General features: G+C 40.1%; 1 protein-coding gene across 1 annotated transcript in view; it reads right to left on the reverse strand.

Annotated features, from left to right (window-relative positions):
* galnt18b (UDP-N-acetyl-alpha-D-galactosamine:polypeptide N-acetylgalactosaminyltransferase 18b) overlaps window positions 1-22638 on the reverse strand; it is a 92273-nt gene that overhangs the window by 40912 nt on the left and 28723 nt on the right. The window contains exons 2-3 of the mRNA XM_074667025.1: window positions 7592-7787; window positions 4383-4549 (exon numbers count right to left, since the gene is read on the reverse strand). Of these exons, the coding sequence (XP_074523126.1) occupies window positions 4383-4549; window positions 7592-7787 (363 nt within the window). The remainder of the gene's footprint in view (window positions 1-4382; window positions 4550-7591; window positions 7788-22638) is intronic.

The raw sequence follows: 22638 nt of genomic DNA on the forward strand, positions 1-22638 counted from the left end.
GTCACTGCTGTGTTTTCATTTATTTTAATATATTATTCCCTTCCTGTGTGCATCAGGGCTTTGTTTGTATTATGTGATGCTTAAAGTTCTTTCCGTTAACAAACTCTCCTTCAAACCACCAAGCTTTTCTTTTTAAACTACAAACACTTTTTGTTCCTGTCATACATGTTCAAGCTCATCACTATCACCACGTAGACACTGCTGCTCACACAGCAGATGGCAAATCAACTTGAAAACTAGTCTCACTTTAGTTGTGAAGTTTGCACCACGCTACTTGTCAATTTCTCGGCTCACAACTCTGCAGGTGCGAAAACTTCTGTTTTTTAATTACCACTGAAGCTCATTCTTTCTCCTCACTGATATTGTTTCCAAATCCAGTGATTAGACTTTGAACAGAAGAATTGCAGTTCCCAAAAGTAAAGTTTAGAAATATGTTACTGAAGTGAAAGGTAGAGTCTGCAGGATTTTCCTAAAGAATAAAATCTCAACTTTTGCAAATGATCCTGCTTAATCATCACTTCTGGGCCTCTATCTGCCTAAAACCCCCTCATGAGCGTGTATATTGACGTTTTATTTGTTTGGGACATTTCTGTGGGGAAAAAAAGAGCAGTTACATCAGCCAATCACAGCATGCCCAGTGTGCAAGAGACTTGGCGTGTTAATTAGCGAGTGGAAGAAGCTAACCTGAGCGTTGTTGACATAGCATACAGGAAGAAAATACAACTGAAGCGAAACCAAACGCTAAACACATCAAGCTTTCTTCTAAACAAGGGTGAAGCTTGGCTCGACTTTCACCTTGTTTTGGGTAACTGGAGAGCAGCATGGGCAAGGAGCTATGCGAGGTGGCTTTCTGCTAACCAGGTAGCAGAAAGTCAAATATCTGTGATTAGCTTGTGCTAACATGACTCTGGAGTTTCTCCCACATAGAAACGTGATGCTACAGGTGATTTCTAGGCTAATGAATGTGTTCACGTAATCTTGGTCAGAGGCTGTGAGAGTGTGCTGCCGCTGGCACTGAGGCAAAGAAGAAGAGGAGCCCAGTTTGGATGTTGTGCTTACAAATAAGCAAGATAAATTCCTGCAGACCCTACATTTAAGCACAGAGATTCTCAGCTTGGGCTTTTTTAGTTGGCAGTACAAACCTTTGGTTTAAGCTTGTATCATCCCATTTTACCCCATCTCTAGCCAGACTCTTCTCCCCCGTTGTTCCCAATATGAGTAATGAATCACCAAACCCCATACAATCCACTGACTCATCTGTTCAGGGATAATTTAGGCACTCGATCTGACCCTCCCCCGCTTTTTCCTCAGAGCAAGAAAGACTGTATCTTAGGCCAAACAAACTTTAAGCACCTTGTCACACTTACTAAGGCTTTTTCCTCCAGTCTAAATTCTTGCTTGTGCTGTACGTTGCTTTGGAAGAAAGTGTCTTCTAAATGAAACTGTAGAATTAAAACTTTTTTGTGTACTATCAAGCTTACATTGGCAGGACCTGCTGTCACTGCTTATTGAATGCCTACCTGCTTTCAAACTGTTGCTCAAACTTCTCTGGACCTCTGAGCTGTTGATTGGATTCACAATATGAAGATCCACATCAAAAGTTTTAAGAGAGTGAACTCGAGCAAAAGGCTTGAGTCTGAAACACAATGTTTATTCTGATTTCCCTCCATAATCTGCACAGCTAATCTTTGTTACAATAAAAACCACAAGTGGGCTAATTCATCTGTATATTAGGGGAATACAGTATCAAAAATTGTGTTGCTTATTTTTCTTTGCTAATGTCAGTTCAGATACTAAGACTTGAGTAATGGCCCATATCAAGTATTTCAGCAACAACCCAGCATGTTCGAATTATATTCTGATTTTTCAATTAGTATCAAAACAATGAAAATGACCTGCAATTTATAAGTTAGTAGGCCATTCGTCTAAATCAGAAAGCATCAAAATAAAGCCTCTACGGCCTCTACAGCCTTCAGTTGGATGGCAACCCTTGTAAAGATATAGCTTTGATCTGTTGTTTTTGACAACATACTTATACACTTTCACGTAAATCTCTTGAAAGCAGCAGCTTTGAGGATCACAGCTTGTTTTTTACCGATAGCATATTCAAGGCAGTCTTATTGAGCTTACTACCTCAGGAAATTACATTCTGGGACACCATATATCTCTGCTGCACTGATAACCGTTATCTTTTGTAAATCTAAATGAAAACATACAACTGTAGCTAAGCAAATGGTTCACTTGGCCTACTTTGGAGCCATTTTATTCCATATGATATCTGCGCCTCACCATCTGCCATACTTTAATGCTGTAGTTGTTGTGACTGCTGGCCTCAGTTAGTGCTCACTTTAAAGATAAGCAGTGCTGTCCAATGTTGCAAATGACTACTGCCAAATATAGTCTATAATATTATAAAGAAACTGATAGTTTTACTGGTTTTACTTGACTTTCTGTTGGCATTAGTACCAGGCAGCCAATACTACTTTTTAAAGCACTATCTAATGCAGCGGCTACCAACTCTATGAGGCAAAAAACTGACTGTTTACTGACAACAGTAATAGACCAAAGAAGTTATCAATCAAAAAATAAGGACTTTAGTGTTAGCAGCAGCCTTAATACGAAGGGGAAAACTCTTTAACGGGATAATTAACGAACTAGTTATTTAAATCTCTTTGATGGGTATCCAAAAGACTCACTTAATTTCACAGATGAGATGAATTCAGAGTCAAAAAGCCCCTGACAGCTAGTGATCTGGCAAGGGCACCATGGGAGACAGCTTGAGGTTGGCATACTGGCATTAATTTCTTTCTGCTGACTGTATTAGGATTAAGATTTGGAGCCTGTCAAAAAGTCACCCTGCAACACATACATATAAGAGTTTTGGGCATCATTAAGGTAAAGTACGGATTCATATGTTCTGTTAAAAAAGTGAGCCCCTCACAGCCCCATTTTTACACAGACAAGCCTTTTCTCGGGCCACAGCTTGGGACATTATCCAATTAAGGAGGAATCAGCTAGGTCAATTTGCCCTTCTCTCCCTTGATAACGACACATTCTGCTGCATGCTAATGCATCTCGGAGGGGTGCTGTGACAGTGCTGGATGACTAATGTCAAGCTGTGGGTGCCTGGGAGGTTTGCTGCGGACAGTGACCCCTCCAACAATCTTAGCAGCATCCCGGGTCAGCAGGCTAACGACATTTAGCAGGGATAAGATTCACAGTCATGGCGATAATGATAACACCAGGCATATCAGACTCAGTGTGACAGAGTGCTCAGGCAAAACAGGGTGAAATGCCATCAGCAAAATGTCAACGCGTGACTTGGGTCCCTGACGGAGCCAAAGGCGACTGCTCCCTAGTTCTCAATTACGTGATGAAATATGAATGTTTAAAGGCCTGATGTGATAATCTGGTAATGTCTTTCTAGGAGTTGGAGGAACTTTTGGATTTATCTGAGCATTTCTTAATGGAAACTTGGGGTATATATTCACCTCTCTGGTAAATAACCGCCCAAAGGAGAGGTATTCTTTCTCCAGTGCAGTTAAATAAGTGACAAAGACTGAGATCCATATTCTTTTCCAGAAGGCTACAGGCCATGCTACATGTTTTGCATTATCGACTTTGGTACACACATCCTCCCCAATGCCAGTATTTCCCGTGCTGATTGCCCCTAATGGCTGTCTCTGTCCTTGTTACAAGCAGCACAGCCTATTTAAGTGTACACTGCCTATAAATGACCTTGGAAGAGTGTTGTTGCCTTTTAATAGCCTGCTTCCCGCCTCTGTAATGTAGTTAAGTCTTGCACAGAAAATTATAGGTCCACTCTTCACAGGTGACTTGAAGTCTATTTCTTGTGCTTTGCATGGCAGATTAAAGTCACCTCACAGGGATCGCACACATCAGTCATCTCAGTAATAACAAGGGAACAGAGCTCAGCAGCTACACACTGTCAGCATAAAATGGATATCTTTTCAACCTGGCTCTGTTTACACAACATACAATGCATGCAGATGGAAGAATTAGGCTTGCAAATGCAGACAAGATTTGTACAAACACTTCATCACCTTGCCGGGTTGTTATCTGCCCCTGGGCAAATTTCCTAGTGCTGCAGCTAATTAGTGTTATTCATCTATGGGTTAAATCCAGTGAAGACGGCCCCTAATTAAAAAACGTTACAGTGGTCCGGAGGCTATCAGAGGAGCAGTAAATATTCAAGCTTCGAGAGCAGCCAAAAGCTTCTTAATACAATGATTTTAGCATGTTGGCTAACCTATGTAGCTTTAGTTACTCTCACAGTGCCTGTCAAGTACATTTACAGGGTGCATTTGAACATTTTCATTGAAAAAAATAATGATAATATTTATGAAAAGGATGCTGCTTACTGTTATTGCTGTTGTCGTCCACCAGGATTATCTCCTTGAGGAGGTGGGATGGTGTTCTCTTGATGGCAGAGTGGATGGACCGGAGGATGACTGACAAGGCTTCATTCACAAAGATGAACACAATGCTAACTTGAGGGAGGTTTAAAGGATAACTGGCATTTCTGCACCTGTGGGGAAAAGCACATCATCTATAAGACAATCTTAAACATGAACACATATATTTGGCATTGATCTAATGTATTTTCCTGTGAGAGAAGTATTCACACATAGGAATCAACACCAGAAACTGAACAGCAGCAGTTAAACTACACAGTGTTAAACTTACAATGCAGTTAAAACAGGGATCAGTTTTGGGTGATAAACCCTTGGTGATGTGCGAACGTCTCAAATAAACCAGGCTCCTGTTTTTCCCTTTAGGAATATTGTTTTTTGGCACATTCTGACATTGTTATTGTGAAAAAGAGTCCAGCTTCTTCCCCTGAGAGGAAATGGATGCCAGTTTTGAGGAAATGCTTAAAGTAAAAATATGAGTATAATAAAAAAATGACTTTAAGCTGCAGGTGATATCCAATTTAATTTAAGCTGAAAATTATTGAAATGTAAAACACAGCTATTCCTTTGATGAAGAAATAGGGAGTGTAGAAAAATCATCATAGTTAACCCTCTTGACATGGCCATATAATTCCACTGTGCAGAGTGAATTGTATCATAATTGTGTTATTTAACGCATGTCCTGCTGCTCATCATGGGTGAAAACCTGATGTGTCGGTAGAACGTCGTGGTTCAGGTACTATTCTTTGGAAATGTGTGTAAAACGTGTGTGTTAATTCTATCCTGAGAGTTTCTGGGTTTGTATTAGTTGGAACAGATGATCTGATGGGAGTTTGGTTGCTCTGTCAACTTGCACAGCAGGATGCCACCTTGTGTGCTCCTGTAACCTTGTGAACATGAAAGAGATGCTAAAAAGACAAATCTCTTCTAAACAGTGTTCGAGCTGGCAGGTGAGGCACTTTAAAGTAAATGAATGTTCATTCTGTAAAAACCTTTGCAAAAGGGTTCAAACAGAGCTGTTTAAGCCTGTCAATGGTGCATTAAATGACTGTACATTTTCCAGTGCTCCAGTGTTTTTAACCTGGCATACGTGTTCTTCTGTCCCCGTCCTTCCCATAATATATGTCACTGTCTTTTTATGTTCCTTGGAAGGGATAAAACTGAAATGTAATTTCCCCCTTCGGTATCAATAAAGTATTTTTGATTCTGAACTTACAAACTAGAAAAGCACTCAGAGAGCGCAGACCTCTGCCAAGCATATTGTGATTGTCACACAACACTTTGGTCCTACTTTAATATTATACACCCTTTCAGCAGACTGCCTGTTACAATTTGGTGTTAGTTGCAGGTTTGTACGGTAAAGTGTTACCTGACAGTGCTGAAAATTATGATGACCCAGTACATATTTCATATTCCGGATTTTTTTATCAAGAATATTGGCAGAATCTGGACGGCACTTTTACATTTGTCAGAAATTATCGTGACCTTGTGTTGTATTGTTTTGCAAAGCAATCTGACCATTTATCTTGGAGTTACATACACATATGGAGAAAACGGCCCTATCTCACAATGATAAAGAATCCTTTAAAAAAAAATCCTGGATCCAGACGGTAATCCGGATTACCTCCAAAATTTAATCACTTCTTCCTTATCCCATTTTGAACATTTCCTAAAAGTTTAACCAAGATCCATTTGTTACTTTTAGAGTTAGAGTAATGTTGTTCACAGACAAACAGACAAACTCTCCCAAAAACATAACCTCCTTGGCAGAGGTAACTATTGCCTTACTTTTGACTTGATAGTGACACCCACACCATAACACACACTAAGCTTTTTGTTGTGTGGGAAGGCAAAAGAAAAGTGTTTCATGCCATTGGCAGGAATTGATTATTAAGTTGCTTTGCTGCCAGAGGGGGGAGACAAAAGCACCACACTTCAGGTTCAAAGTTTATGATATGTTGACTTTGGAGAACTGAGATGCTTTCTTGGGCTTCATTTTTAAAAGATTAATTTTCGGAGACCTGAAGCCTTAATTAATAGTGACAGTGGAGAGAGACAAAGAACATGTAAAAGAGAAGGAGAGTATGTAGATTGTAAGAATTTCATCTGTTGTGTACACAAAGCAAGAGTCACAAGGCTTTTTAAACTGCATGCATTGGATAACGTGCATTTTTTGATGATTGTGAGAAGTATTTCCCAATTAAGAACCACTCCTTTATCAAGCCTACTACAAACAAGAGTTTTCCTTTGCCTATATAATATGATTAACTCAGGAGCAGGTAATTGCCCCTGAATGCTGTGGGCAGAAATAAACTCCTTGATGGCTTTCAGTTCGAGGCACTCAGAGCCTGATTGGGAACAACAATGTGTTTTTTCCTGCATGGCAAGTGCTTCATAAGTGTTTATTACTGAAATGAGATAAGTCCTCAAAGCTCACAGCACAACAACTAATCAGAGAGAAGAACTCTGAGAGAACAGTGAGACTACAGCTTAAATATCATCTGATCATCATTTTTCTAGTTGGTTATTTTATCACTGATGTCCAGACTGAAGTATCCCAAAAATCATAGGATGGATGAGAAATAACAGAAATTCATGGTCCTCAATGTTTTATTGTGTGCAGTAGCAAATATGACATGCACAAAATAAATGTCTTCAGAATTTACTCTGCCTCTGGCAGTTTGCTAAAAAACATAGCCTCCAGCATTTAACTCGACGTTATAAATGTGATGCAGTACTTTTTGTTTATCTGCTGAAAATGTAACATTGTTAAATTGACGGATAATGCACTAATACTACACTGTAAATTACGTATGCTGTGAAAGAATAAACCACAACACTTGGATGTGACCAAAAAACAATTTGTTGATACACCAATTACACAGCACCACCTGCTGATTTTGAAATTGTTATAAAGCACTCCTCCTGTGTTGTGGCAGGTGTAATATCCAAGAGGTGGGAGAAAGAAGAAAAAAATGTTTACAGACAGTCAAACTGCCACTTTTGCTGCACAAAATTGTGTCAAATAACATCCTCTATCTGTAATTTCTGTGTGTCAGAAAACAACAAAGACAGAACTGATGAACTCCAACACAGGGCTCTTTACTGAACTGACAGATAAAAAGGAGTCAGTGTGAGCATTGCTCTCCTTGTCTTACCCATCAGGCCTGAGGTCTGGTATCGGCCTGTCTAGAGGGAGACGATCGCTGAGGTAGCCGTTGTATCCGTAGTACTGGAACATCTTCAGTGCCACTCGCCGGTTGTCTGGTCCGAGCTCCTGACCCCAGTGAGCGAACAGAGACGAATCTGAGAATGATGTGTCTGCCTGACTGTCCTCTCCCCTCCCTGGAGTCTCTAGGAGGCACAGGAAGACAAATTGCATGAATATTTGTCTCTGTGGCGACATTGTGCATAAGGTGACATTTCAGGAATGTGGAAAATCATATCAACAATATAATCAATGTGATAAATGCTTTTTTTCTTCCTGCTGAAATGTATGATTGCAGGTGAAGGGTGGCTGGTTATTTGAAGAGACTGATTAGCTGTCCTTCAGCAGAATGAAGCCGAGGTCACACACATAAAGAGGAGCTCTGGTGTCCTTCAACACAAGATTGAGTCCCTGACGCTGGTGTTCTGCGCAGTAGCTGACATTGTTCTCTGACCTATGCAGAGGAGAAAATGAAACTAATTTCCCTGAAGCATACTTGAGCAACACAAAACCTTGCTTTACTATTTAATCAGTGGTAATATTGGATTATTTTGTGATGGCAGTTCATCTTTCTTTGTAAGTGTCCATGTGTACAAAGTATCATTGAAGCAGTCTTGGGACCCTGTTTAGCACACTGCTTTACTTACTGTCAAATTAGAAACTTGAGAAGCATCCATGCATTTGGATGAAAAGCACAGCTAAAGTTTCTCCTTCAAATATATTTGCAAAATAAACAAAGTCACTTTTTAGTTCATTCATAATCCTGGGAGAGCACAAATCTAACACTTTCTGGGGAGTTTCAGTTTCACTGTAAACAGGAAGTCACACAATGGCTTCACTGTGCTTTTCCTCATTAGTTTGCAAGTATATCACAAGAAAATGTGTGTTCAGGTCTTAAACAAACACCAATGTGCAGATTCCAAAAAAGTTAATATGCTATCTTTTGTCAGGCTGTCCTTGAGGAGAGGAAAACTTTTAAAGTGCTTGTTTGCTGATTAGAGGTTAGATTGATTATTTGCGGTGCATTATAGGGAGTCCAGAAATCTAGCTGCTGATTAGCTTTTGTAACAAACTGTCAGGAAGATTTGCCACTTGACTTAAAATCTTCGATTCAGAGTGGGTTTTCAGTGGACATTCATGCAGGTTTGGTCTGCAGAGATAAATAAAAAGTTGTCTAATTATCAGCAGTAAGAGAAGGGAGACAAGAGATAGGCGCTCTCTAAAAACTGTGTTCTTCTGCTTTCACCAAAACATGCTGATCTGTGTGCATAAATGACCGGTAATTTCTATCTGGACAACAAACAGAAGCTGGAGCACTCGCCAGACTCAATCCAGTCCTCATAGATTCTGATTTTCATGTAGAATTCACACACAGACATCATTGTCAAAAACTCCTCATGTGTATAAAAGAATGGACACTGAAGTGTTCAAAATCATTGTAGTCCTGACTCATTTCATAGCTGAGCAGCTTCCACAGCAGTGAGATCTCACACACTCACACTTACACACTGACAACCTGTTTATTGCTGCTTGTGGTCCTTGTTGATCGACTCAGCTCATGTCCAGACTCCATAAAACACCAGTGGCATCTGCTAAATATTCTGTCCTGCTTCCAAGAGGTTTTAATGTACTCCAAAGCAAACTTTCGAGTGTACTTAGGAGTCAGGAGGCTTTACTCACAGGCAGTTGGTTTAAATGCCAAACACCGACGCATATAGGGGAGATAGGGAATGAAGTGATATCATCTAGGAGAAATTTAATAAAAGTTTCTCCCTGCATCTGCATGACTTAAGTCTGTGGCTCTGACATCACAGCAATGTATTTTTTAAATAAATTTCTGGTGCACCACACAATAAAAACACGTGAAAGATTTTTTTTTTAAATTAAAAACAGGAATTTCATCAGCAGTATTGGAACATTTTGCAAGGCTTTAATAGTGCGCAGAAGTCTGCTCTGAATGTTTTAGAGCTTTAGCACAAAGATATTTATGAACTGTGAAAACATGGGTGTGAGAGTGAGAGGGTGTTCATCCTGTGAAGATGAGAAAAAACGTGTTTGTGATCAGAAATTAGATACAAAGCCTGTGTGGAGTACAGGTTTGCAACAATCGTAGGGCAGGCTTGGATGTGTTCTGAAAAAAGCAAGACAATAAAGCAGTTCTTGATAATGTACCTAATTGAAAAGGAATGAGTAAAATTAACTTCATGTCAAGGATAATGATAGCATATTGTAAATTAAAATTTCCTAATCAACAGGAAATGAAGTTTAATGAAAGTAGGTGCTGGTCTCATCTGTTATAGAAATTATTTCATTAAAAGAGAAGCATCAATCCCCAGCAGCCCATTGAGGTAGGACAGCAATAACAATGAGCAGAATTTCATTATAGCGCATCCCTATTTCAGGTTACTGCTGACAGGCTGAGATAATCTAGTAAATTAACATCCTAACAGACATATAAAAACAGTTTATTTGTTTTCCAGGGTAAAACAAGCTCTAAGCCAGAGAGGAAAGTAGGGTTTCTGCTGCTTTTATGCTGTTTCAAATTGAAATGATGTCATTAAAGTTTCAGAATGGGATTAAGATCAATAAAAAGCTGGGATTAATAAATGAAGACCGAAAGCCTTTCAAGATTCTTAGACATTGAATAAAAAAAACAAAACAAAGAAAAATAACTCTTATTTTGAGTTTTGAGAAGCCTCAAAGACTGTGAAAAAGAGAAAATAGGCTGAGTCCTCAGTGATACCAAAGCAAAAGACAAGCAAGGTTAAGAGTGTGTGTGTGTGTGTGCAGTATGCGTGTGTTTAAAGCAGATTGGGGAAGGTTAATATTCATGAGCAGATTGTTTTTATGTACAAGTGACAAACAGCCAGCCAACTACGAAGTAGGACAACAATATGGGAGGAGGTGTGAAGGGATTACATTATGAAGCCAAAGAGAAAGAATGGCTCAGGAAAAGGAGGGAGCTCAGAGTCTTAGGAAGGTGAAGGAAATAATTTCACCATTAGAGTTTACATCCTGTTGAACATCTACTTTTTCTATCTACATGGTTGTATTTATTCAAACACTAAGTCTGATCTTGACATCAAAAGAAGCTTCAGCAACATTAAGACATTTGGTGACACCACCTTAACTGAAGAGTCGCTGCTGCTAAATATTTCCAAAAAACCTAACCTTTAACTTGACTACCTGCTGTACACTGCTGTGGTACTGCTTTCCTAGCACCAAACAGCAGACTCGGCAGTCAGAACAGTATAAAATACAGAATGTATTTCTTAGAAGCTAGAATTTTCTGTCTGATGATGGTAGACACCCAAAACAGAACAGAAACACTGAATAGTGACTATATTTTGCATCGGCCAGGAGACCAAAACATGATATCACATATTTAGGTTTAGAACGTTCATTTTTTGGCACTATTTTTCATTTAGAATAGAATAGAATAGAATAGAATAGAATAGAATAGAATAGAACAGAACTTGGTCATTGCAACAAAGTACAATGAAATTGCTAATTAATTAATTGCATTTACTGCTCTGAGTAGCTTTAAATTGCCCCTCAAGGACAAATAAAGTTTTCTGAATAAATTGAAATTGAAATTGAACTGTCTGTGGGGCTTTTCGGCTTGGCTGGTTTGTACTGAATTCAGATTAATTGAGTGTCGACCTTTTTAACCCTTTGTGTTAACTTGGTGTGCCCTCACCTCTCTGTTTATTCAGTTCATAACCTTAATCTATTTAAAGATGCTATATGGAGGATCTGTTTTAAATTAACTACCTCATCACCATCTGGCCTGGAGTCTAACGCACACTGTCGTAAATTGCTTTTAGCGAGGTGCGTGTTTGTTTTGGAATTACATGGAGATCGGATCGAAACAAATTTTCTCTGTTTAAGACAACTTTTAACTGGATACACTGCGCCAAGGTTAAGTATTTATCAGAACAGTTACGTAGTGCTGCGGTTAGAAACGTGACATCAAGCAAACGTTGTAGCAGCTGATTATATGTTGCGCTATTGTCAGCGTTTGACGGCAAACGCTGTCAGGTTGTATGTTGTTTAGCATCTGCCTATATTCAGCGCTGCTGGCAGCCTGGTGCTCTAAAGCTGTGTTTCCACCAAGCAGTCTGGTTTGATTCAGTACGGTTTGGCTCGGTTTGGTACAGTTAAGCCTAATCACGTTTGCGTTTCCACAGCAAACTGTGCCCTCTCGTGGCAGGCAGCGTGCAAGCCGGATGCCAAAAGCCACAGCTGTTAAACAATAGCGTGACGCCGTAGCAGTGCAACACAGTGTACCCCGCTAATAAATCTAATGAAGAAGAAAAACACGACAGTAAACAAAGAGCAATAATGGAAGACATGCAGCATTTTGTTCTCTGTGATTGGCATGTAGCTCTTTGATACAAAGTGCAATCAAACTTTGTTTAAGAGAAGACTGTGTGCCCCCCTGAGAAATGCTGTTGCGGGGTAAGTGATGATTTTTTGACCAATCAATGATCTGCAGTGCCAAGCTCCACCTTGGTTCAGTCTGGCCCCCATACAAAAGGGTCCCAAAAAGTGGGACGGCTCATCTCGGTTATTTGGGGACCTGTCCCGGGATAAGTCAGTGGAAACGCCACAAAATGTGCGCTGTACTGAGACGAACCTAGCCAGTCTGCTTGGTGGAAATGCGGCTTAAGATATGTCCGTAATGTGTAACATTGGTGTATCCTGGTTATGTCCTGCCAGTCATCTACCAAGCAGAGCTAATATAAACTCACTCTTCATTTTATTGACTGACTCTCAAGTTTGAACAGACCACTGCAGAATAACTGCTGCATATGGGTTGGAATGAACATTATTAATGAACAGTCAAGCTCTCATGTTAGCCTTTAGCTTGTGCGCTATTACTCTCTCATTTTGCTTTCTTCTGTCCTTTTTTTGTTGACAGTTTGGCTCCAGTGTCCATCGTCACTACAAAATTAGTCACAGAAATCGTTTTTAGCAGAGAAAAACACAGACCTATCTTCTCACTACAATACTTCGTCAAATGGCGTGGTGTTGTCATAGAGACTGAAACATGCCATGAATCAATCCAGTCCTGCTGGAACTGATCTGGTAGCTACAAAGCTACGCATTTTGAAATAACCTGTAACCTGTAAAATTGGCGCTGATAATCTATTTCTAAAGTATTATGTTAAGTTAGCTTCTTTCATTGGCCCATGGCTTCTAATTTTGGTTCCTGAATTTGGTTTGCTTGGTTTTTGTTAAATAAAAACCTGCCTTTCTGTAAAAACATAATCCTATGTCTGGTGCCTTGGTGCTCGGTCCAGAGCACCGTAAGTTGCATTTTGCAATTATAAAGAATGTAGTAATACGGCACTTCTCTGTTGGTTTTTTTTTCTCGGTTCCAGAGGCTGCATCCCCTTCCTCTACACTATCTTTGCCTCAAATTAATTTTTAAGCTTAAAGAGTTTGACAAAGCAAACTGCCTCATTTATTGATGACATGAAGAAAGTAAAAGCTGAATCTTAAAAGTGTTTGAATAAAACATCTAATTAGCCAAAAGTTCTTCCATTTAGCAGTCCACGTGTAAGGCTTCAGTATAGCACACAGTTTAACATCTTCAGACTAAGAAATAGATAAGTTTTAGTTCAAACCTGTCAGTGACACTGAAAAATGTAAAAAGTCAGCTAACACAGAAGTAAAGGGAACAGCGCAGAGTGAGTGGTATGAGCCTGAGGCCGGAAAAGTTCAAATCCTGATACTCAACACAGCTGCTGAAGTTTCACTGCTGGTATCTAAGGCCAGAGAAGTGTCTCAGCTCCTGTAAAGGGAACAATGTGATTTGACAAACCAAAGAATAAAAATTCCTGAGGTCTTCAATCCTGGCAGGTATGCCTGGAGGTCCGTTCATTTGTCTGCTTGTGGTGGTGATTAATTAACCCTACAGAGACTGATTCCTCAGCAGTGGATGCGTTCAGCAGTAGATGAGGCAGGTTGGTGTTGTTTAGACGGGGTAACCTTGGCAACATTGCCTATTCAGTGTGTTGTTTTGGTGGTGCGCACACACCAGATGACTGGCAAACATGGAACAACAAATAAATCACATGGCTGTTCTTCTGTATCATGCAGGTCATGTGTCTGACAGTAACCTTGTGTTTGCTGAGTGAATTCTTCTTGAGCACACATTCAGTCAACTAACCTTGGTGCTAACTCAAGTAAAGCGGAGCCAAATACCTGAGGCAAAAACTAGAGTGTATGTGTGAGTATGTGTGTGTTAGTGAGTGTGTAGACAGGTGAAGTATTCCCAGAGCTTCCCAGCAGCACTCCAGGCGTGTGTGGAGTGCTGCACTAAGCGTGAGTGAGACTCCATTGCGTGCGCAGTAAAGCAACTGAGTTATGGTTGTCTTCTCCCACAGTCACAGATGGGGGCAAGGAAAGAAAGTCCTCATATAACATGCACAAACAAAACAAAATCATAGCAATCAAACTTAGCCACTTAACAAAGAAGTCGCTAAAAGAGAACAAAAGCCCCCAGGTCCTGCACTGACTTACTTTTCAGAGGCACAGCAGCATATGTTGAATTATTTAATGTGATCCCATAAAAGATAGTTCACAAAGATAAAACTGCCCTACAAAGATTTTATCAAATTGTATTTATTCACAGCCTCCTGCCTGTGAAGATGATAAATGCTTAGAATTTCAAATGCAAATCATTATCATTTTTGACACTGCAGAGATAACTCTCTTCCATGCAGCGCTAACCTGCAGAGTACAGATGTAGACTTTTGATAAAACTGCACTGGGCAGGCATTTTTTCACCTGTCTCTCTGTGCTCCATTATACCCTGCGAGGAAAGAGGAAAGAGGAAAGCATTTGGCTGTTGTAACAATTTTAGTGGAAATCAATAGCAGTGTAAAATCTCGACTGAAAGATCTTGAGTGTGCGGTTACGGTCAAGTGGACAGCCACAGCCATTTTTCTAAGAGAGGTGAACAACATCCTCACCAACACTCAAGAGCAAACCTCAGGTCTCACAAGAATCAAGTTACATGTTTCACTATTGATTTCATTCAACAGCAAGCTTCAGTCTCTGCTTGTACTCAAACTTTAATAAATTCTACTGTTTCAGGGTAATTGGATAATCCATGTTTTGTCGTGTGTATTTGTGTTTAACAGAGTATTTGGGACCAAAAATGTGTAAAAGTGTCAGGTAGAAACAGGTGGTAACATGGAATGGGCTTTAGGCTTCATGCTCAATGCACTGTAATATAATGTTTCAGGTTCAAAGGATGAGCTACATGATTACACAGCAGATTATCACACAGTTTAGATTCTCTCCATGAAACATGATTGAACATATGACAAACATAAAAATACAGAGCAGACATCAGATAATGCATTTCATCAAGCGGCAACCTCCGGCAATGCGGAAGTGCTAAATCTGCAGTTTGTGGAGACTCCGCACAACAAGCCAAAAAAGGCATTTTCACAGCAGAAACAAACACGTTTACAGCCTGGTACAAAAAAACGACTTCAGTCTGAAAAAATACTCAGCAGTTCAGAAGATATTAAGAACACAATTTGCCCATTCAGAGGCACAGTCAGGGCTGGCCGATATGAGAAAAAATCTTATCATGATAATTTTTTTCACATCAGTCGATGTTTATCATGTTACATATCAAATAACTATTTTGTCAAGCTTAAATGCTCCATTACTCATAAATGAGTTGTAAAGACGTCAGAGGGTTATTTTTGACTTGGTTTATTTTTTGTCAGAGGTCGAACGTGACAGATACACTGAAGGACATTATACAACTACTTTAGATAAATTAAACAAATACATCTCCTTTACTTTAGTTATTAGTGGGCGTGTTGCAGGTGATCAATAACAGGTGCAAACCGCCCTTTTTAAATGAGGATTTATCCCGTGCTACCTGCTGTCACCATCAAGAGTTTGGGTGAGCAGGGTGGCCATAAACGAAAAATGATATTTGAAGCCGTGGAGTTGGAGAACTCAGACGTATGGGTCACAGGCTACTGCACAGGAGGTGAGAGCTGTGCCCAATGTGGTGCACGCCCTCTGCCATGACACTTGGGCCATTGTTGCTCAGCAGCTGGTTGGGGCTGTCTGGGCTGGCATTGATCGTCAACGCCCTGGCAACAGTCCAGAGGTCATTCAGTGGCAGTGATCCTTCAACTGAGCTGCCGGCGGATGGAGAGGAAGGTTCATCTCCTGTGCTCTCTGGAGAGTGCAGGAGATTGGTGGACGGGGTGGAGACCAGCACAGCCAGTGAAAACACAAAGCCCCAGTTAAAAAAATTAAAGTTTAGAAATGTCATTGTTGAATAGATGTTATGTCTCCACTGTTTTTATTGCTGACAGTTCAACTGTGTTGATACATACACCTAAGATTCTCTATCCCTTGTCTTGCATTGCACCTCTGCGCCACCGCAGCTGTCTGTAACACTGCAAATTTTCACCTGCCTTTCAAACGTGCTAAATATAGTCGCAAAAGTAGACAGTGACCGCTAAAAGTTCCAGGTTTGATGAATCACTCTGTAAGTGCTAAATTATTATATTTGCATCTCCGTCTCCCAGATATCCATAGCTAATCATAAGTCTGTCATAACATGAACAAATTAATTATATCAAAATTTTATCAACCATGTCTCATGTTTTTATCAAGGGAAAGTTATTTCACGATGTATAACTTAATGGTTTTATTGCCCGGGTTTAGGCACAGCTCGGTGGTTGACAGGCAGGCGCTCTTTGAGCTGTTAATGTGGAGGCTCAAAGCCCAACTCATTTCCAATATGGCCGACAATTTGCTTCAAACCTTTGTTTCGGGAACAGGCAGCTGACGTCACGGAGACCACATCCATTTATTATACAGTCCATGCATTTTATTCAGAATCTTTAAATAGACATTCCCCAAGCTCCTTGGATTTGTCTTTAGATATTTATTATGTAACACCATGCCAATTTGAATCAAAGAACTTAAGCCTGTTATTAGCACACTGCAGTTTCAAAATTACAATCTCAGATGTGGTTTTTGATGGCTAACTCAGCCCCACATGTTTCCTGTAGAATATAAACCAGCATGGATTCATAACAGTGTTACAAATTTAATCACTGATGGAGTGGATCACAAAGAGCAACAAATGCCTCAGGTAAATCAATCAAAGTTTAATTTTCTCAACTCTTCCATAAATGTGTATGAAAAAGGGCAAAAAGCTGTAGAAAGTTCATTATTGTAAGTCCTGAGTGATTTAGAAGTTTTTCTATGTCTGGGAATTTTGGGCCAAAAACACATGAATATAAGAGTTGGTGTGTACAGTTGCACTCGGCCAGGAACTGCTATTTTGGGCCTGTGTGTTGCCATTCTCTTGCAGAAGCCAAATCCACTTCACTTCTGTTTTGCTTCAATAATTTAGAGAGCACTTGAATCCTGACAAACACATGGAGAGAAAGGGCAACGAATTCGTCACTCTTACATGGAGAGGTTGAGAGACTTTAAGGGCCCCTGTATAAGTCTTTAACTACAAAGTAAAAATAACAGGAGAATATTGTTTTAGTCAGATCCTTGTTCGACCTTGATACCACCAGACAGTCGTTTTAAAAACAAGTCTTTACCTCTTTGTCTCTTCCACAGATCTCACTGTCTGCAAATACCCTCCAATTACAGCAGGCAGCAATTTAGCCTCAGTCTTTGTGTCATTTTACATCCAAAATAATGAGAATGGAGCATGAAGCCACAACATCAAACGATGTAGTGCAGTCAAAATATTCATTGTATATTCATCCTGACACCATCTGTGTGGGAGGAGAAGACCTTGACGCAGACTTGAGATTGTTAAAGGGATGGATGAAAAAAACAAAAAACAGGCTTCATCAGCCACATAAAACTTTCAGGACACAGAGATGTTTTTACAACTTGAAATCAAAGCAGTTGTCAGCTAAAAGGGATCACTTATTTTTAAACTTTTCATGTTCAGCAGTTTTGACAAACAGTAAAAAAAAAAAACCTTCTGCATGCTGCCACAGTCACATAGAAGTTCTCAAATGCATTTCCTTACAAGAGTGGCTGAAGATAACATCTTTACAGCTTCTTCTGCTGTCGGTGCAAGAGCTGATTTTCTATCCTGTCAATTTACGAAAACTTATTTCAATCACGAACTCACTCATTCTAAATATGCTGCATTTTAAGAGTTTGACTGCCACAAATAAGACATTTTCTGATGTCTTAGAATGGGGCAGCTGTGGCTCAGTGGTAGAGTATGTTTTCTTTTAACTTGAAGGTTGACATTTCCACCCCAGCTCCTGCAGTCGACAGGTCAAAGTGTTCTTGTAAAAGACACTGTTCCTGCTGAGGAGATATGGCTGAGTGAAGGATGCCTTTGGGCACTGTCCTATCTAAACAGTGTTATTCAGTTGTGTAAACTAATTACTGACAGTGTTTTTGTTCAAACCAAGTGAAACTAACTATTGTTTGTTCTGATCTTTTTGCCTGTCTCTATCTGCCTGTCCCGTTATTTTCATTTTAAGACCAAATCAGAGTTAAACTCTTTACCCTGAGTGTGACTATTTAAGGTTTCTGCCTTTTAAAATAAACTTCTTCCTTTTTAGAGGCTAAAAAAGGATGGATGATCATAATGGACCTGTGTCATGTTTAGGGAAATATGTATAAACTTTTTATTCTTTTAAAATAAATTTAAAAAATAAGAACTCTTAATGCATTCCTGTTTGTTTTTGTAAAAGTAACTCAACACAGAGTTTGGTCCAGACCTGCCTCTCCACACTTTGTTAAGTGTCCTGATGAAACTTTTTTATTTTTTTTTAAATTGTCCCTTTAAAAGTTTCAGTTGAATAAAGCGGCGTTTCCACAGACTCATCCCGGGACGGATCCCTAAAAACCGAGACGAGCCGTCCCACTTTTTTGGGACCCTTTCATATGGGTGCCAGACTGAACCGATCCGCTCTCAGGAGGTGGGGCAACACATTGCAGACGGTTGATTGGTCAAAAGAATCGTCACTTACCCCGACACCGGCTGCATTTCTCCTGGCGGCTCACAGACTTCTCTGAAACGAAGCTTGATTGCACTTTGTAACAAAGAGTTACATGAAAATCACAGAGAGGACAAAATGCTGCATGTCTTCCATTCGTGCTCTTTGTTTACTGTGTCGCGTTTTCTTCTTTGTTGGATTTAATCGCGGGGTAAGCTGCTACGGCGTCGCGCTATTGTTTACCGGCTGTGGCTTCCGGCATGCGGCTTACACGCCGCCCACCACGAGAGGGCACAGTTTGCTGTGGAAACGCAAACGGGATGAGACTTTACTGTCCCAAACCGTCCCATACCGTACTGAACCGACCCGTACTGCTTGGTGGAAACGCAGCTTAATTCATGACAATGATGTGAACCATAACATTTTCATCTACTGGATGTATACAACTCATGAATCCCCTTTCATTTTATCATTAAAATGTAGGCAATAAGTTTTCACTGACTTTGAAGCCAAGAAAACAGTTACAGGTCCTCCTGCTGATTAGCTACAGTATAGAGGGATAACTTGTTTATCAACAAAACCGGATGTGCGCACAACTTGGGTGAAGAAGCACTGCAAAGTATAATGGTTTGTCAACTGACGTGGAGGAGTTAACCAACAAAAAATGCATTTTAAAACCAAACATCAGCACTTATGGATGATAAATGGCTTCCAGATTTGTGAAATAGCAGTGAGTGAACAGAAGAGACCAGCAAGTGGACAGATAGAGGTGGACAGACGTTTTTAGCGGAGAAATCCAGCCTGTACCCAGAGAGCAATTTAGACACACAACTGTCACCTCACGCTCATGACTGCATCATCTGTGGTGTTTCAGTGAAAAGTGTGACCTTGTTAACTGGTGACTATCCGCCATTAATCACTGATACTGTAGGCTTAGAGTCACCAGTTAGCATGGTCGCTATTCACTCCAAAACACTGGTTGCTCTATGATGGTCAAAACTTGATAGACCCTGCCTTTGTTGTATAGTATCGTTTCTAAGAAACTGACAAATGCAACTCCTACAGTGCTCTTTCCTGATTTATCAGAACAGAGAAACAGCAGCAAGGGAAAGCACTGATACACGTGACTGAAGCGTCCAAAGCTATGCATGTCTGTCTCAAGCCAACACAAGAATCTGGGGCTTCAAAACTCATTATATGCTCAAATAAAGGCTCATCATCCAGTCTATATGTAGTTTCAAACACACCGCCTGGACCATCTTATGTTGCAGTCACACATCCAGGAAGGTACATTCATTGCATCGCTTCAAAGTAGTCTGATGGATGGAAACAACCTTCACAACACATCCTGTTTATGTAAGCCTCAAATGCTAATATAGTTATAACTTAGGAGAAAAGAAAAATCTTTTGTCTCTTATTGCTCCAGACCAACTCCTTAGAAATGTTAACACTGAAGAAGTGATTCCACTTATCAAACTTGAGCTGAGGTTTAAACTGTGATGACAGAAGCAGGAAAAATTCATGAAATGTTTTTAAAAAAAATCAATGAAAAATAATCAAATGAAATTTTTTTTTTATCTTTTTGTAGGCTTACTTTAGATTCAAATTCAAGATAACCTCAAGGATAAGTAGCACCTTAACCTTTTAAAGGCCAAGTAGTACAACAGTTAATGTTTAGTTTATTTATCTTTAATGTGCGCCTGCATGTGCTTTATAGGTCATCATAGCCCTTTGCAGGAGATATTATATCAGTGTTTTTCTTGCTGGAGTCCCTGTAGTTGGCAGTGGCCCCATTCAAATGAATGAGAGAGCTGCATTGGAAACAAATTCTTTAAATAAATTATATCACTAAGATGACTGTTGGTTTTTATCCAACAGTAACAGCTATTCACAGTTATAGAGCACCTTTTCACCATGTTGGATTCTCTGTGCAGCACCACATTAAAAAAGGTCTCAGAGAAATTAACTTTTTCTACCAGCCTGACACAGATGGCTCCATTAAAACACTCTCTGTCATGTTTAGCTCACCATGTTGAAAGAGGGTCTCTTGATCATTGTATTCTAACGAGCCATGTTAGCAGGTGAAGAGATCCATTAAACTCTGTTTTAGTGCAGTTATGCTGCTTTTCTCCCACAGGAACAAAAAGGTCAGCCATGCCATCGTCTCTTTTAGAGTTATCTGTTTCTGGCTTTTCCATTTCAGTGGCAGGTTGAAGGAAATATTGTTGGTACGCTCATAAAAGCAGCTAAGAGACAAAATCGTATTAAGCTTGTTTTGTCATACCTACAAGAGTGGTCTCTCAGGCTTTAAATCAGTTTAGAGATTGTAAATGATTACTGTCTGGTTCCAAATCAAATCTCAGGTCCCTCAGGAGCAGCACAGAGGGTTGCAGATCTCCAGGAAACAACCTCATGACTTGTTCACAGACCAGAATACAGACTGGCTCTCTTCTTTTTACACAGAGTTTTAGCATACAGACCCAGACATTCCTATCCCCAGCAATATTTCCAGCTCCTCCAGGGGGATTCTGAGGCATTCCCAGATCAGAAGGGATAAATAGTCACCGCAGCAAGCTTTGGCTCAGGGGCTCCTCTCTGTTTGACTTGCCTGGAAAACCCCTGAAGGGAGGCGTCCAGGAGGCATCCCAATCAGGTGTCTGAACCACATCAGCGTTTTTTTTTTTTTTTTTTTTTTTGGGGGGGGGGGGGGGGGGGGGGGGGGTTAGGAGGAGCAGCTGGACTCTGAGCTTCCTCCAGATGTCAGAACTCCTGACCCAGTCTCCTCTCAGAGGCTTCATTCTTTTGGTCACTACCTAAAGCTCATGGCCATAGGTTACAGTTGGAACAGAGCTCTACTGAATCAAAGCTTTGCCTCTGGGCACAGATTCCTCTTCACAATAACAGGTGGATATATAGTATCACCACCACACCTGTCAATCTCACAATCCTTTTAATCCCTGTATACGAACAACACCCTGAGATACTTCAACTACTTCACTCGGGGCAAAGACTCACTCCACACCCAAAGGTAGCAATCAGCCGTTTACAGATGCTGACCTTCGTGCTAGCTGTTCTGTACTCTGCTAACCTCTCCAATGTCTGCTTGAGGTCCCAGTGTGGTAAAGAAAATAGAGACAGAACAACGGCAAAAAGAAGAGGTGAGATGATATTCCTATAAAGAAACAATCATTTTGATTGGCAGTGAACACCCTGATGCAAATATTCCCTAAATCAGACAAAATGAGTGTAAACAAAGAGAACAGACTGATGGAGGCCCCCTGTCAGTCAGAAAGCCAACAACATTTCTGTTGTTGCGATTCACTTTCTTCCTGTAATTCAGAACTGAAAAGACAGTTTTTGAGAAAAGGTTTCATTTGCTTTGGTCATAATTATTGTTAAAGACTTTTTAAATGCACTGTAAGTAACTATTATTGTGTATAAATTTCCTTATTCTATTCATCGCCTCTGAAATTGTTTTCTGACAAAGATGTCCTCCTGCTGCCTTTTAAGGGTCTAACATCACTCACTATGAATCTGCCTCCCACAGTGAAAGCAGTAGGAAGCTTTGAAAATAACTACATACTGTACAACCACATGTAAACACTTTCTCTTCCTCCTGATGATCTTGTTTGTTTTTGTAGTTTGCCTAAAAGAATTTGTATACATTTCAGCCACTTCAATAACCACATAAAAAGTTCAGGTTTGGATAGCTGCTCAGTGTTCCCACAAGGTTTTGAAACAGTTTGTTTAACTGCTTCTTTTATGACATAAACTTTAATTTCACATGAAACTATGTTTTATATCAACAGCGGTTCAAGAAAATGTCAAATGTGAAAGACCTTCAGAAACCTGGTGACTCATTATGCATCCATGTTTGGCTCTTGAGGGCATTTTAGCATCTCCAGGCACCTAGCTGATGAAAAATCTAGCAGTTAAGATTAAATCTGTATTTTTAAAGGGAGTTTTATTAGAGCCTGATTCTGAATTTTGGACCTCCATACTGTACATTAGTTGG

This window comes from Halichoeres trimaculatus, unplaced genomic scaffold (genome assembly GCF_033239565.1).
Source record: "Halichoeres trimaculatus isolate MK-OKI-2021-1 unplaced genomic scaffold, fHalTri1.1 fHalTri1_scaffold_3, whole genome shotgun sequence".
Classification (NCBI taxonomy): Eukaryota; Metazoa; Chordata; class Actinopteri; order Labriformes; family Labridae; genus Halichoeres; species Halichoeres trimaculatus.